General features: G+C 44.9%; 1 protein-coding gene across 1 annotated transcript in view; it reads right to left on the bottom strand.

Moving 5' to 3' along the window:
• Positions 1–230: 230 nt before the first annotated feature.
• Positions 231–16,417, bottom strand: part of SIAH3 (siah E3 ubiquitin protein ligase family member 3) — a 49,202-nt gene continuing 33,015 nt past the window's right edge. Inside the window, exon 2 of the mRNA XM_059825298.1 lies at positions 231–824. Within this exon, the coding sequence (XP_059681281.1) occupies positions 231–824 (594 nt within the window). The remainder of the gene's footprint in view (positions 825–16,417) is intronic.

The raw sequence follows: 16,417 nt of genomic DNA, 5'->3' as shown, positions 1-16,417 counted from the left end.
ACAATAAATTGATCAGCCTCTTTAAAATTTCTCATAAAATTGTATTAACAAAATGCTAAATACATTACACAGAGACTGTAACCACAGGATGTTTACATAATGCCCACTGTGGACAAGTATTAAATACCATAAAAGACCTGAGACCCCCCCGAAAAAATCCGCAAGTTCTGGCTCTCACAAGGCAGCTAGAGCACCATTGTTTCTTCTCCTCCTCTTCTTCCTCTTCCCCCTCACATTTCAGCTTCAGCGCTGTGAACTTTGCTGGTGGTTATTGCAATTCCTATTGCTAGGCTTCCGTTGTCAGAAAAAAGCTGAGCCAGAGAAGTGTTCAGCACCAGGCAATCCCCGTCCGAAATGACTGAGTCAACACACTCCAGTACCGACCTTGGGGTCGCCTCCCACTTAAGGCGCCTCTGGTTCCTGTTGAGCTCGAGCCGGTAGGTGAAGTTGTCGGCTTGGGTCGGCGTGCCGATCAGCATCATCGTAGCGAAGAACTGGGGGTGGCCTTCATACTTCTCCTGCTTCCTGAGAACCAGCAAAAACTGGTGGCCAAGGCAAGAGTGCATGATGATCCAGTCCGTGGGTGCGGGCAGGTGCATGTCCGTGGCCAGGAAGACAATCTCTGCCCCCTGAAGGATGTTGATGCGGTGGGTCTGCCTCAGGTGGGACACCACCACCTCCAGGTGCCCTTCCCATGGGCAGGAGAAGAGTGGGCACGTGCAGGAAACTAGCTGGGGGTCATGCACTGCTTCGTGGTGATGGCAGGAAGGAAGGACGCCTTGCTCCGTGGATGTCTGAGCAGCTGCACAGCGGGATGGTGCATACTACGAGAAGAGAGAAATTACACGTGACAGTAGGTGGTCCAGGAACCGGTGCAGATATGCAAGGTGCAGACCCCACAGCCACCAGCCACCTAATACCCCACCTAAAACAGCACTGGTGGGAACAGCAGGAACTCAGCACTGTTGAAACCAGGCTGAGATGGGGGCAGGCCAGGCCTGGATCTGCATAGCAAAAGGTGCTGGCAGTTGCCTTGTTCTCCAGGAGAAGAGAGAAACTGTTTGAGCCATGATAAGTCACTTCAAATGAAAGTGATGTATGTGTTTAAAGAGCAATTTCATTAGTTTGGGGGAAAAAATCTGATTAAAAAGAAAAAAAAGCCCAACAAAGCAAGGACAGCATGGGGCATTTTATATAGTTAAGGCTCTTGCAGCTCAGAACAAGGAAATGAAATATGTATGGCTTTATTATTCTTTAATGAAACACACTGGCAAATACAGGCGTTTCTCATGAAACAATATGCTTTATAATACACATAATTTGTGAAACAAAAGTCACTGTTTATTGTATACGATGCCTTCATTTTTTTTTTTTTGTCAATGTATTTGTGCTTAATTGATGCGCTTACCTCCATAAATCTTAAATGGCTCTCAAAGGTGGATGGATGGCAAATTTAGAGCATTTTTATACTAAAGTAAATTTGGATTAAGATAGGGCAGCTAGCTAAAAAGGCAGCAGCTCTTGCAGAAGGATTCCATATGAGGACTAGGAAGCAAACAGCTCTGCCTCTGTCAAGCAGATGTTGTTGAAGAGAAATGAGTAAGTCTTATTCAACCAAAAGCGTATCCACATGTAATGCTATTCATGAAGAGTAATGGCTCTCCGCAATAACTCTGTGCATAGACAAACCCAAAGGCACAGGCATGCCAGTCATGATTCATCCTCCCAATTTTAAGCATTTGCTTCAGCCACCCAAGAGGGAAACCTGGTTTCCTTGGACTACCTCTGCAGTCAACAGAAGGAGGCAGCCCTTCCCAGTGGCGGATTCAGATCTTAGCTGGAGTAATTCACCTCCTAAAGGCGGCACCGGCTGCTCACTAAGGCTGAGATCCAATCTGTCTAGTTGTACCTAAATTTTGGATGCTTAAACATAGGAGTACAATGTCTCCCCCTGAACTCCTTTGGAGATGCTTATAAGGAGTATAAGAATTAAGAGTACATATATATACACACGTACATTTTGCTTTAACATATGTTTTAGGAAGATTCATGTAATTCCCTGCATACTGCCCCATGTCTGTTCATTTTAACATATGTACCCAAAATTACAGGAATGACAGTACAGCTCTAAGATCTAATAGTTGTTCTCTTCCATGCCACATCCAAGTCATAGCAGATTTGGGCTTTATTCAGGTATTTTTGACCAGAGATTTGTTTTAACCAGGGGCATGCATAGTCGTGTATAATAGGTGCCAGACATGTTGCAAATGGTGTGTTGCCTCATCTCTCTATGGATACCGTGATGCCTTTCATTACAGCCTTGACATGACAGTAAGTGTCCTTACTGCATACAGTCTTTCCCCCCAGAACTTGCACTTTTGCTTTCCAGGATGTTTTGGAAGGCAATCTCTTGGGTCAACTGTCCCAACTCTCAGATGATCAGGGCTTCCTTGACCACCAGGATTGCCGTTCAGGATTTCCATTTTTTCAGTAGCTGCCAAGGGATGTGATGGGCAGAGCAGGGTTGTGATTGCTGCTGCTGTGTAATGCGTGGTTCTTCCCAAGACACTGTATGACAAAGGGAGATGTTTCTTCTTCCTCTGACATTTGATATGAAGAATAATTGACTATTTAAGCCCTATTATTGAACCTTTCAGCTTTTTCTTGGGAGAATTATTACTTCAATACTACTGTTCTACTTTTTCCTTCCTCATTTTTTATTTGTTTTGCTGTATAAAATTCAAGAATATAAACTTTCCAACAAGATAATGGATTGAGGTCGGATAAATGACTATCATTGTCTGGGAAATAAACCAGGTCATTATAAACTAATCGAGTTTTGTGACTTTAGCTGCCTGCTTATCATGGTGGGATTGCTGGAGAGGCTGGTTCACACTTAATTCTACATTAATTTTTGCATCCCATTAGGATGAAAGTTATGGTTAATTTAAACTCTTTTGGTGAGGGAGGCTACTGCAATGGCAGATCGTAAAAGCCTTTTAAAAAAATCCCTGAAATGCTAATTGCCTCATAAAATGAATTCTAATCTCCCAATCTAATACAGTGGGTGTGAGCAATTACTTTCTCTCACCAAACTGTTAATGCAACATTAGCGATTATACTAATTAAAACTAATGAACTCATACTCACATGCTGATAAACCTCTCAACCACTCGACAAGTTTCAGCCTTCTATCAGTTTTATTTAACTCCTCTTTAGGAAGATGAATCTTAAATTAACCTCTTGAATAACATTCAAAATTAGGTTTTGAAATGCGAAGCTTTATAGACTGTGTATAATTCCTCTCCAAAGATTACCAGAGTCAGAGAAACCATTTCCACTGAGGATGTAATTGAATTTAGAAATGCATGCTCCTAATTTGATAAGTATGGAGAGCAATGGTAGCTCATCCATCTAAACTGTATCCAAGGTAAGAAAATAGAAGTATCTCCAAAAATCACTTTATGACAAGCACATTTCTATGGCTCAGGAACTGGAAAAATAAATTATGATGAGCAATTTATTCACTGTATCTTTCTTCTTTCCTTCATTTGTAATTCTTGTGTGCATGTGTGAAAATAATTGAGAATTCCCTTTCACATCTCACATTTTTTAAACATTTCCATGAATCACTTCAGCAAAGGATTTTCAGTCTGACTTTGTTCAGTTCACGTTTATTGAAAATTCTGGAAATCCAGCACAAACCACATGTTCTATTTTTATTCTCTGACTAGGTGAAAACAATCTTCAAAATCTGGTTTCTGAATTATTCAACATTCCTGTTTCTAAATTCTAAATTTTGCAATATTCTGAAAGAAACGTTTTAAAATTCCCTGTCTCTGTGAAAAAAAGTCTCACAGCAAACTATTATTTTACTTTTACTTTTGAGAGATGAGTGTAATTATTGGGATGCCTGTGCTCTTGTTGGTCTTTCATATGGCTGTGAATAGAACCTCTAAAATTGAAATGCAAAATTGGCATAAAATGGTCACCTTGAGTGCATTTAAATGCTTGAATAAATATTTATGAACATTTTTCCATGTTTAATCTGCTCCACTGTTTACTTTCCATCATTTATTGCCCAATTACCTAATAAAATTAGGTTTATTATATTGTTGTGTCAGTCCAGTATTATTCTCAATTATCTTTTAGCCTGTTGGCCAACTTCAGTCAAATTTTAACTGTGTGGTAGAAGTCTCAAAGGCTTTAATTTTCAACTGGTTTTGTAAGAATCACAGAATCACAGAATCACTACGGTTGGAAAAGACCTGTAAGATCATCAAGTCCAACCTGAAAAAAAAAAAACCCAAAAAAAACCACAAACAACCACACAACAACAACAAGCCACAACACACCAAAAACCAACCCACCCAACACCACACAGCACCATGTCCATCAAGCTACATCCCACAATGCCACATCCACACGCTTCTTGAATACCTCCAGGGAGGGTGACTCTACCACCTCCCTGGGCAGCCTATTCCAATGTTTCACTACTCTCTCAGTAAAAAACTTTTTCCTAATATCCAGCCTGAACCTCCCCTGGCACAACTTGAGGCCATTTCCTCTAGTCCTGTCACTAGTCACTTGGGAGAAGAGACCAACACCCACCTCTCTGCAACCCCCTTTCAGGTAGTTGTAGAGAGCAATAAGGTCTCCCCTCAGCCTCCTCTTCTCCAGGCTAAACAACCCCAGCTACCTCAGCCGCTCCTCATAAGACTTGTGCTCCAGACCCCTCACCAGCTTCGTCGCCCTTCTCTGGACATGCTCCAGCACCTCAATGTCCTTCTTGTAGTGAGGGGCCCAAAACTGAACACAGGATTCGAGGTGTGGCCTCACCAGAGCCGAGTACAGAGGCATGATCACCTCCCTGCTCCTGCTGGCCACACTATTTCTGATACAGGCCAGGATGCCGTTGGCCTTCTTGGCCACCTGGGCACACTGCTGGCTCATCTTCAGCCGGCTGTCGATCAACACCCCCCAGGTCCTTTTCTGCGGGGGAGCTTTCCAGCCACTCGTCCCCAAGCCTGTAGCGTTGCATGGGGTTGTTGTGGCCCAAGTGCAGGACCCGGCACTTGGCCTTGTTGAACCTCATACAATTGGCCTGGGCCCATCCATCCAGACTGTCCAGATCCCTCTGCAGAGCCTTCCTACCCTCAAGCAGATCAACACTCCCACCCAACTTGGTGTCGTCTGCAAACTTGCTGAGGGAGCACTCTATCCCCTCATCCAGATCATCAATAAAGACATTAAACAAGACCGGTTCCAAAACTGAGCCCTGGGGGACTCCGCTTGTGACCGGCCGCCAACTGGATTTCACCCCATTCACTACAACTCTCTGGGCTCAGCCATCCAGCCAGTTTTTTACCCAGCGAAGAGTGTACCTGTCTAAACCACGGGTTTAGACAGGTACAGAAGAGGCAGCAAGGTAGAGAAGTATGGCCCTTTTGTATCTCCAGGGAGGAACAGCTTCCCACATGGGCAATATTACATTATGAGACAGAAGAGAACCTAAACAACTGCAGTTTGATCCCAAATGTATTACAGGCACCAGAGGACCCATATGAGACAGCATCTTTATGAACAGGAGAAAAGGCTTCAGCCAGAGTTCTCCTCATTAGACGTGAGATAATCCCACGATGAGACACCAAACCGCAGGAAACCAGGCTCTGCCACTCATAGAAAAATTTCTTTTTAATGATGCAGTTTATTACAGTGTAATTCTCTTTAAGAACAAGTCATTTGGCAAAGAGCAATTTATAAACACACGGTGCTTTTCTTACGGGAAAAAAAAAGGGGTTATATTTGGATCTGGGACACAGGGCTTCTGGGTCCTGCCCTAGCCTTTCTACAGACTTTCTGCTAAAAATGCAACAAACTGCTCTAGGTGTGACTCATCTGTTCTAACTTTGACATCTGAGGAGTAGGTGGCTAACTCTGAAGAACATCAGCTCCTTTTATAGCCCATGCAGAGCCCCAGAGCACAATTCATTTCATCCCAAGACATGCCGAAGGAACATGCCCCTGGACACCACTCTCTACATGCAGCCAGGACTAACCCATCCTCGGGCTGGTCCCAAACCCACAGAGGTTCTACTGGTTTCTAGTCAAGGAGCAGAAGCGCACCTCTAGTTCAGTCAGGAGACAGTTTTACCACTATGGGCTTCTCCTGCTGCTCTGGAGACAACGCAGTCTGTGGAGAGAGAAATGGATGCCTGTTCACACAAGGGTGTAAATCCATGTCTCCCTACCACCGTTACACCTCTAGTCACCAGTGACTAGATAGAAAATCCAGGGGAAGGTCGAACGGTAGATCCAAGAGGTAGAGATCTCCAAGATCTCCAAGAGGTAGAGGAGACACAAGCATATCTGAGTCTGCAGCTGCAAAGCTGAGGCACCCACCCAGGAGAGAGGGCTTTGATATTGCTCCTCAGGCTCTGGGGGACCTTTTGCATTTTAACTAGCAAAGACTTTAGGTCAACTATGGTAAAAACAGTGGAAACAGAGGCAGCAACCCACACTGCACCCTACTGTCTGAGCTCCCAGCCCTGTGGGGTGCAGGCTCCAGCTACGCCACGATCCCTCAAGCCTTGCTTCTCTGCTGCACGTTGGCACAGCTTCAAATGGGACAGCAAAGGTGCTGCTGCCCTAACCAGCCAAATGCCTTGCAATTAAAGTCCCGACTTGCAAATGGGGAATTTGCTCGCTGAAAACCCCTCAGGGTGAGGGAGGGTTGAATCCAGTCTTCCCACCCCATGGGAGAGGACCCAGACCCTGATAATCTAGAGCAACAGGAGGGTGAGTAGCACCAATACATTGTAGAAGAATAAATGCTGCTCAGGTCGTCAGAGTGAAGGTTAAATGTCACCTTTCTGCACTTCCCAGTGTTCACCAGTGTTATACTGGAAGCCTGGATGCCTCATTCTTACTTTTACTTACAGTAATGCACATAATGTGTGAAAAATCAGCCTTTTATATGCCCATGAACAGTGCAGCATGTGCTGAGAACATCCCAAGGAGTGAGGACAAGGACTCGTTTGCTGCCCAGTCAATAAGGGTTTCTGACAGCAAAGCAGATGCTGTGAATAATCACCCTTTTCCAGATACATCACATCTGTGCAACTGCATTTTATCCAGTGATCACACACAACTTTGCAAACACTCATTAATTCACCCATGGGCTGGGCTATTTGCTTGGGGAAGTCAATGGTGTGGTCTGACAGCCATCACAGTAGAGCTTCTGGGCAGGGTCACACAGAAAAGGGCAGAGATGAAAATAAAGCCATTGGACATGCCAACCAGCCTGAACTAGCAGAGAGTGCTCCCTCTCTACCCCAGTCCAGCTTTAGCACACCCTGAGACACTGCAACCTAATCCTCCTCCTGAGAGGGAACCCGTATCTGCGCCTTCTGTGGATCCAAACTCTTTCCTCCTCAGCCACAGATTTCTTGGCTGGATTACAGGAGACTTGGTAGGAGCTGTGCATGTTCACGGCAGCTGTGACCTTCGGTGGGAGCCAGGAGTTGAGAGAGGCCGTGCTCACACCCCCTGATACAAACCCACCACCTATGCTAACACTGCCTCCTGCTATGTCTGACCCCACTCCGAGATCCAGTTTCCTATTGTGTATAATGCTGTAAAACTTGCACTGTCTTGGATAACACCTGATTCAGGCTGACTTTAAAATATATATTAAATTATATATGCACTTATGCAAACACACATGTATTTATATATAGACTCATAACACTTGCAAGTCTGTTTAAAATGTTTCTGAGTGGGGAAAAAATGCAGTGGGGAAAACCACATTGTTTTGTCCAGCTTAAACCATTCTCGTACCTTTTTTATTTTAAAAAGTTCTCTGTGAGTGGGACTGGAGGTATGGAAGCCCATGCATTTTGACTATGAGCTTATTTTTACTGTCCTTGTGAAAATAGTCCCAAATTTGAGACTGCATATTTTTTTTAAAACTGTATCTAGGAGTTCATTTTATCATGTATTTTTTCTTCTATGAGCCTCATTGCTGTGGCTGTGTCTGTTTGTGCATCACAGGCATCTGTCAGCTGATACCTATGATGCTGAGCTAAGGTACAACGGCAGTGTTATTTCCCAGTTTAGGATCAAGGAATTTAGGCAGAGAGAGATTAATGATCCAAGTGTATTGACCATATTTTGTTGCTCAGCTTATATCACACAACACCTGATTTTTCATAGTAGAATTGCCTCATAGAGCACTTGATATTTTCAAAATCCAACCTCCATTAACCTCAGATGCAGCTACAAGTGATCAAACTATCTGCAGGTCAGGTCTAAGGCTTTAGATTGAGCAGCTCGGGAGCAGAGATTGCCTGTCTAGAAGCTATCCATGAACAGCTTGCTGCAAATGACTGGCCAGTATCACACAGGGCTTTCCAGGCAGAGGCATGAATGGAGTCCAGCTCTCCAAGGCAATGAGGTCTTCCTCTCAGCTACGGGACCTCCTTGCTAACCTACCATCACTTATCTCATCTCCTCCATTGAGGCCACACCTCGAATACTGTGTTCAGTTTTGGGCCCCTCACTACAAGAAGGACACTGAGGTGCTGGAGGGTGTCCAGAGAAGGGCAATGAAGCTGGTGAGGGGTCTGGAGCACAAGTCTTATGAGGAGCGGCTGAGGGAACTGGGGTTGTTCAGTCTGGAGAAGAGGAGGCTGAGGGGAGACCTTATCGCTCTCTACAGTTACCGGAAAGGGGGTTGCAGAGAGGTGGGTGTTGGTCTCTTCTTCCAAGTGACTAGCGATAGAACAAGAGTAAATGGCGTCAAGTTGCACTAGGGGAGGTTTAGACGGGATATTAGGAAAAATGTCTTCACTGAGAGAGTGGTGAGACACTGGAACAGGCTGCCCAGGGAGGTGGTGGAGTCACCTTCACTGGAGGTGTTCAAGGAACGTGTGGACGAGGCATTGTGGGACATGGTATAATGGGCATGGTGGTGTTAGTTGATGGTTGGACTTGATGATCTTACAGGTCTTTTCCAACCGTAGTGATTCTGTGATTCTGTGATTCTGTGAAATGTGCCATTTATTCAGTTTTCTTACTGTCCTCCTCCTCTTCTCTGGCTTCTCAGGGTCTGATTGCTTCTTCTCATCTGTACGGAAACTGCCTCCAATAATTTTCTAATTCTCAGCTTCTTTCTGTCTCATAAAAGTTTTGCCACCCACTAACATCCACCTCCACATTACTTACACCCACCGCACAGGGACAGATGCTCAAAAGAACTATAAAGGTGACATGAAGAAACTAGTGTGTCTTTTAATCCTGGTCTTCATTTAATTTCTCTTCCGATATTTTTTAGTATGCTAATGAGATTTTGTAAATCTCTCAGATGAAAGAAAAGGAAGGAAAAAAAAAAATCCCTCAACCTATTTTGTCAAAAGCTGTACTTCCATATCTGAAATTAAGAAGTCCAAGCCAGGGCTCATGTTGGGGATTTATTTAAAATTTTAATTACACAAAATCCTGTTCATTATGAATGCATCAGCTGAATTTCTTAAGTACTGAATATTAGTTGCAGCTTTGGCAGTGGAAGGATTTGTTTTCCCTACTATCAAATGGCAGCGAGAGGACAACTTCAAGCTCATTTTGCTAATCTCACTTTGCAACATAATCAGGCGTGACTTGGTGACACAGCGCACGGGATGTGTTAATGGCTGTCCTCATGCTAATTACACACCTCTGAGTGTGCAGAGAAAATGCCGCTTTAGTACACGTCCGCATTGTAGCACCACACTTCTCTGTATCAGAGCACCCTGAATTTTAGATGAAGCCACATATTTTCAGAGGTATTTTGGAAAAAAAGTAATTTGTTTTTGTGGTAGATGTAGCAAAAATATGTTACAGCATTTTAAATCTATCCCAGATGGAAGAAAGACATTATTCTCAAATTAAAACTCCTTGCTTGCTTTTCAAAAATCAGGGTTTTCAACATAAACTGTCATGCAGTCTTGAAGTGCAAGCAAAAAATATGAAGAAACTTGACATTCTTCAATATATTGAAAACAATGTAATTATAATTAAATATAAACAGGATCCATACTAAAGCATTTCAGTCTCGTAGATGCTTTCTGAGAGAGATCTAGGCATAGACATTGGCAGGGTGGAGCAATGTCATGCTCTCCAGCTCTACTGCTTTAAAACCAAAATTGATTTAAAACCACATTCCCAGCCCATGTGGGAGCACACTGAAACTTGCAGTGGGTCATGGACACCGAGACAAATGATCCTGGTTTAGCTGCTGTGTTTGCTGCATCTTACTCTGTGGCTAACCTGAGATCACTTTCTGTGCTTTCTTGAGGAATAAAATACATTGAGTAGATAGAAGCAAAACCATGCACACGGGCAAATCCGGTGGAGCATCTGGCACAGTTATTTGCTAGCCAAAAGAAATGAAAAGCATGGAGATGAAATAGATGAAATGGAAGCATCTGGACCTGTGGAGGTCTGGCAGGTTGGCAAGTTGATCTACATCACCTGCTCTGGGGTAATTGCCCTGTGCCTGCTCCAAGGGCTTAACCAAGGATGAATCTTAGCTTTAAGCTCTGTAACAATAGAAAAAAGGCATCCTGGCTTTGACTAAAGATAGTATGAGACCATGACTGTGGGAACACATAGGACCAGATACACTTGTAGTGTCCGGAGAATCCTTGCTCAGTGCAGGTTTATCCTGCACCCATGCTCACTACCCTCACCCACGTTGCCTTTCTGCTCTCCGTAACCTGGGTTTGGGACCCCCTGACAGAAACACTGGCTTCCTGGGAATGTTGAAGGGCTTTTGAAACTAAGGGGAACAATAGAAGACAATGAACTGCTCCTGTTCCTCAAGGAGAAGCCCACAAGGGTGCTCTTGCCAGTACCATTTAAGCCCTTTGCAGAGGCACTGAAGCAAGGAGCTGAACTGAGGCTGTTTGGGTTGTGCAGGAGCCAGTGTCCCCGTCGTAACCGTGGAGGGAGTGAAGACAGACTCTGCCTCCACCATGGGGAGCTTCCCTGAAGTGCAGATGGCTACTGGGGACAAATCCAGAGCCCGGATCCTGAGTTACAGCTGCCATCAGCAACAGAGGTGGAAAGGGTGGGCAGCTGCAGGTCAGAAACGTGGGCTTCCTCCTCTGCCGGTAGTTTAGAGATAATCTGATCATTTCCCACTCCATTTCGATTCTGGGGGACCCTGAACCTCCTCCTGGCAGACTGCCCAGCTTTGCAGAGGGGCTGTAGCCACTACGGATACAGAAGAAGCCAGGCTGGAGAGTGAGACGTGGCCTCAGGACCTGATTTGCTACTTGAATTCCCTTTGCTGCATTTTAGGACTGGGGACAATGCAGTGACAGCAAACCATAGTACAGAGTATTTGATGTTGCATTGCAACTGCTGAGGCACTGAAGCATGGAGAAGTTTACCTTCTTCTCCTTGGGCTAGATGAAGATTTTATACCTTGTTTAAGCAGGGGTGATGCCTCTAAATACCATCCCCTTTGGCCACACAGGGAAAGTATTGGAAACCAAGGCACACGCTGTCAGCTCTTGCTCCAGAAGGGCAGTGTGTAACCACTGTTTATCACCAGATCGCTCATGAGGCAATGCTGGTTGTGGCTCTAGGTGATGTAGTGAACGGCCTGCATATGTAAAAAGAGATAATCCAAAATGTAGAATTATCTGAAGATTCACTTCATCCTTTATCCACTTTGTATTTTGTATAAAGCCTGTTAACAAAGTGCAAAAGCCTTATAGGCTTTAATTAAAAGCAAAGCGATAAAGTAGTTCCAGGCTGCATCTGTTCTGTCTGATAGGGGAGGCAGAGTTCACAAAAACCCTATATCTGACCTGTTGATTTTGTGTTTTACATTCACACTGAGGAAGAAATTAATATGGAAAAGAAAAAAAAAAAAAGAAATTATTGTCCACTTGCCCACTGTGCTCATAAACTTTCCAGCTCAGACTGGCTCTAATAACTCATCATCTGATACTCATTTACAAGTTACTACAGTAACAGCATGTCTCCAAGAGGAGCAGATTTGCTGGTGTCATCTGAGATAATTAGACCAAATCCACCCTGAGACAATCGAAATCCTTCCCTTCCATCAGGCAACCTCCAGCTATCACAATTATATGACATTTAAATTTACTAACTGCTTTCAGGAATGCAACCCAGGAGTGCCAAAGGATGGCATAAACATTACTGGTCTGCCGGAAGGAGAGAAGGGTTGAGGTGGGTTGAGCAAGGCCACAACCTCTCTTGGTGGGACCCATGTCTCCAATCCCATCCACACACACCTCCTGGATAAGGATTTGCTCTATGGTCTGTGTCATGTTGCTCTTGCAACTGGCACAGAATAATGAGCAATTAAGCCTACGCCAGGCAGGTCACAGCTGAGTTCAGATCCTGGACTGGGGCCATGTAGGTGGAGCAGGGAGGCAGCACAGGGCACCCAGTGCTGCTGATGCTGGCTCCCTGTCCTGTCTCATAGGCTGTGCCCATGCCTACATCTCTGTAACAATCACTGAGCAACGTATCAGCCATAAGATACTCCTCAATTTTGGTTAGGACTTTCTCCTGAGAACTGTGGCTGTGGAAATGCAAGAGTGGCTTAAAATCATGTCTCCCTCCTGCCTGCTGAAGCACCACTGGTAGCGGCAAGCGATGGGCACCTCAAAGCCATCCAAATGGCCTGGTGTGGTGGAGGTCACGCTCAGGTTTCAGGAGCGTTAGGAAGAGAAGAGGGGAAAACAGATTGTGCTGGGCTCACAGTAACTCTCCTTTCCCCTACACGTCCCTGCCCCTTCTTCACTAGGGACCTAGTCCTGAGCTTTCAGCTTGCCCTTGCTCTGAGTACCTGCAACATGAGTGCAGCGTTGAATGAAAAAAATCTCCCTGTTACAAGACAACCCAAAATTCATCATTATTCCACTGTCAGCTGAAAGAGTGGCTTGAGTTTCTGCAGTCAGTCTTAAGAAAGGGGAAAATTGCAAAACAATCCAGAAAACCAATGCGAGCCATTAGCTTTGGGCATGAAAAACAAACTGCAAGTCTGCAGAAATTTATTTAGTTTGTGTAATGTATGCTGCTGCTTCATTGATATATTCTTTGCAGCAAGGAAAGGGACGTTTCTGTGGGAACATTTGGCTTGTGTCACAAATACTTCTTCTTTTAATTTTGTGCAAATCATAGCCTGTTCCTTCTTCTTCCTCCCCCTCAAATTCTCAAAGAATAGTTCTTTTGGAAGTTATCTTCACACGGGGAGGATGCAGGTGGAAAGAAAGAACAGAAAGGGAGGTTCAGCTTAGCCAGAGAAGACAATGTTCCACCTACAGCAAGAAAATTATCTCTATTAATAGAGTGAAAGTTTAAAGGGTTTTGTTGAAGAAAAAAACCAACAAAAACCCTTTTAATTTAACAGTCATGGTTATGGAAAAGTACTGTATTGACGGCCCCCAAGTTTGCATTGCTCTGCCTGCAGAAGGAGTGGAGCACAGAGAACAACAGCGTTCATTTTTTCCCCAGCCTGCCCTGTCAAAATGCCTCAGATCTGAGACAAAGAAGAGGAGGAGAGGTCAAGTGAGTCTCCACACTGCCCCTCCTGCAGCATGGCCCTTCTGGGGACGGAATCCCCTGGTATACCCTAGTCTGCTGGCACCTCTGCTCTGACCTCATGTGCTACAAGCAAGAGGGATTGTAGAATCACAGAATCACAGAATGGTTGGGTTGGAAGGAACCTTCAAAGATCATCTAGTCCAACATCCCTGCCATGGGCAGAGGCATCTGTCACTAGATCAGGTTGCTCAATGTCCCATCTAAACTGACTGTGAACACTTCCAATAATGGGGCATCCCCAACTTCTCTGGGCAACCTGTGCCAGTGTCTCACCATCCTCATCGTAAAAAATTTCTTCCTTATGTCCTGTCTAAATCTACCCTCTTCTGGTTTAAAACTGTTGCCCCTTTTCCTGTCACTACAGACCCTGGTAAAAAATCTCTATCTTTCTTATAATCCCCCTTTATATATTGAAAGACCACAATAAGGTCTCCACAGGGCCTTCTCTGGCCACTGAGCTCCTGGCTGCAGTCCTGGCTCCCTGTCAGAATGTGACCCTGGGGTGAACAACATGGCTTTGCTGCAAGGAACTGCATGCCCCTGTGACAACCTGAGTCAGTTGGGATGGGCATTACATCCACTTCTGGTTTTGTATAGGGCTAGGAGAGCTCTGAGCAGACCTCTGGGACCAGGCTTAACAAGCAGGAATGTTTTGTGCAGCCTGTCAGGCCAAAGGCATGAATCCTGTGTGTAGCTACTGCAAGAGAGATACCCACACTTCCAGGAGGAGCCGCTCAAGTGTTTCTGAGACTTCACAGGCAGCTACTTGCTCAGTGAAGGCTGTTAGGCAGCTTCATGCTCCTATCAACATAGCTTCTATCTGACTTTAAAACCCTTCATCTCCCTCCTTTCCACCCTCTGAGCATGCAGTGATGGCTCACCCCGCAATTTCCAAATCCGCAGAAAGTCCATGCTAACTCGGAATAACATCTTTCAGACCCATGGGGCTTGCAAAGCCTTCAAGGAGAAGGATAGCACTACTTAGCAGAAGAAATACCTGTGACAAACAACCAGATAAATTTTGGAGGGGATTTGTCTCACCTAAATGTGTATGTCTAAAAGACAGACATGTTCAAATCTGAGCTACTCACCTGAAGCTCCCTTAATAATGGAGATAAGATGTACTTCCACAGAGCAATTCATCATCCCTATCTTGAACATCTCCATCTTCAGGGAAAGATGAAACTACCGTTCAGCACCTACAGGAGATGTTCACTTCTCTTCCATGGCTAGAAGTGGAGCTGAGGCCACTGGCCCAGAATTGGACATCAGACTTGGAACGTTTCACTGTGTTCAGTGCAGCACGAGAGTCACAACTTGGAGTAGCAAAGGGTGTCAGGAGACAGCCGCTGTGGCTGTTTAATGGGTGATTATGAGCTGCCTATTTGCCTAATGCAGAAAATCCCTTGAGCTGACACATTTTCTTCCCAGCTAAGGGCTGGTCATCCTAATTTTCAGGCCTCTAGAAATAAAACTAATTTACAGCTCTTGCCATTAGGAGGAGAAATTTTCATCTCCGTCCTCTGGGTGAGAGGCACTATAACAAATGAATGATTACTGACCCATGATACCTATTAGAGATTGCAGTTGGGTCATCTCATTTGTTGTTTTAACACAAGAAATTAAAAGCCCTAGCAGGGCTGTCACAAAAATTGAATTGATAATGAGATGAACGCTGCCTTTACCAGAGGCTCTTCCTAGAATTACATGCGGGAAAAGCTCAGTGACGAGAAGACCTTGAGCCGTGGGCCTGAATTGCGGAGCCCAGCAGGACTTTCAGCTTGCACTGACTTCCTCCCATTGCTACCTGGAAGTGCAATCTAGCTGCCGCATGTCGGACTTCATACAGACAAAGGAGCAGTTAGCCATGTTTCTCTCCATGCTGCCCGCAGCTAAACTGCCCTCCAAAGTGGCTCTGAATCAAAAGGGGGTCAGTGGACAGGACAGTTTGCTCCCAACAGCAGCTGCTGTGGCGGACTCCTGTGTGCTTATCCTGATGCTGACTGCAGACTGGTCCCTGCTGCCAGGTAACAAAGCTGGTCTCCTTCAAAAGCATCCTTAGTCCTGGGAAACAAATAGCTTTCAAGTTTTGGGGGAAATACTGAAAAACACGATGGATAGCCGGACTCTGAGCTGTGTGAAAGCAAAATTAGACCCTAGCAGTCCTGCAGAGTCTCAAGCTCAAGACATATATATTTGGCTTAAGCTCAGACCCTCCTGCCCCTAGAGTGAGGGGGCTGTACATCATTCACTGTCTGAGACAGTGCTCCAGTTGCACCCTGGACCCTTGGATCTGCCAACCTTCTCATCTAGCAGTGTTGCTCCTCCCTGCAACCTACACTGACACATCAGGCATTTCCCATCGTGCGACACAGTGCCCTGCCATTGTCTCATATATTGAAGGAAAGGAAATTTTAAGAATAGACTGCCACTTAACTACTACCTAGTCATTAGTTGACTAGTTGCTCCTTTTTCTGGTCTAACATAAGATGGGAAACTGTCTCATCACCTTAGTTCATAGAGGTCAGTTTAGTGCATTCACAGGCAGAGAAAGTACTCAGAGCAGTACTCTACCCTTACTTTGTGGACTTGGGTTATATCTTTCCTCTCCACATTGGGGTTTCAGCTTAGCACTGGATGGAAGGAAATCGGAGCTATAACTCTTTTTTCTATAGCAAAGCAGCAGAGCTGGTTGTCCTGTTTTCATGGGCTCAGGGAAGCACAAACAGGAGGGTCTGCAAGGTTGTGGTGTGAAGCTATATGGCAAGACCTGCTTCAGATTTAGACCATAGCC

This window comes from Gavia stellata, chromosome 1, assembly GCF_030936135.1.
Source record: "Gavia stellata isolate bGavSte3 chromosome 1, bGavSte3.hap2, whole genome shotgun sequence".
Classification (NCBI taxonomy): Eukaryota; Metazoa; Chordata; class Aves; order Gaviiformes; family Gaviidae; genus Gavia; species Gavia stellata.
The sequence above is the reverse complement of the archived record's forward strand: the minus strand, read 5'-3'. Positions and strand labels throughout refer to the sequence as shown.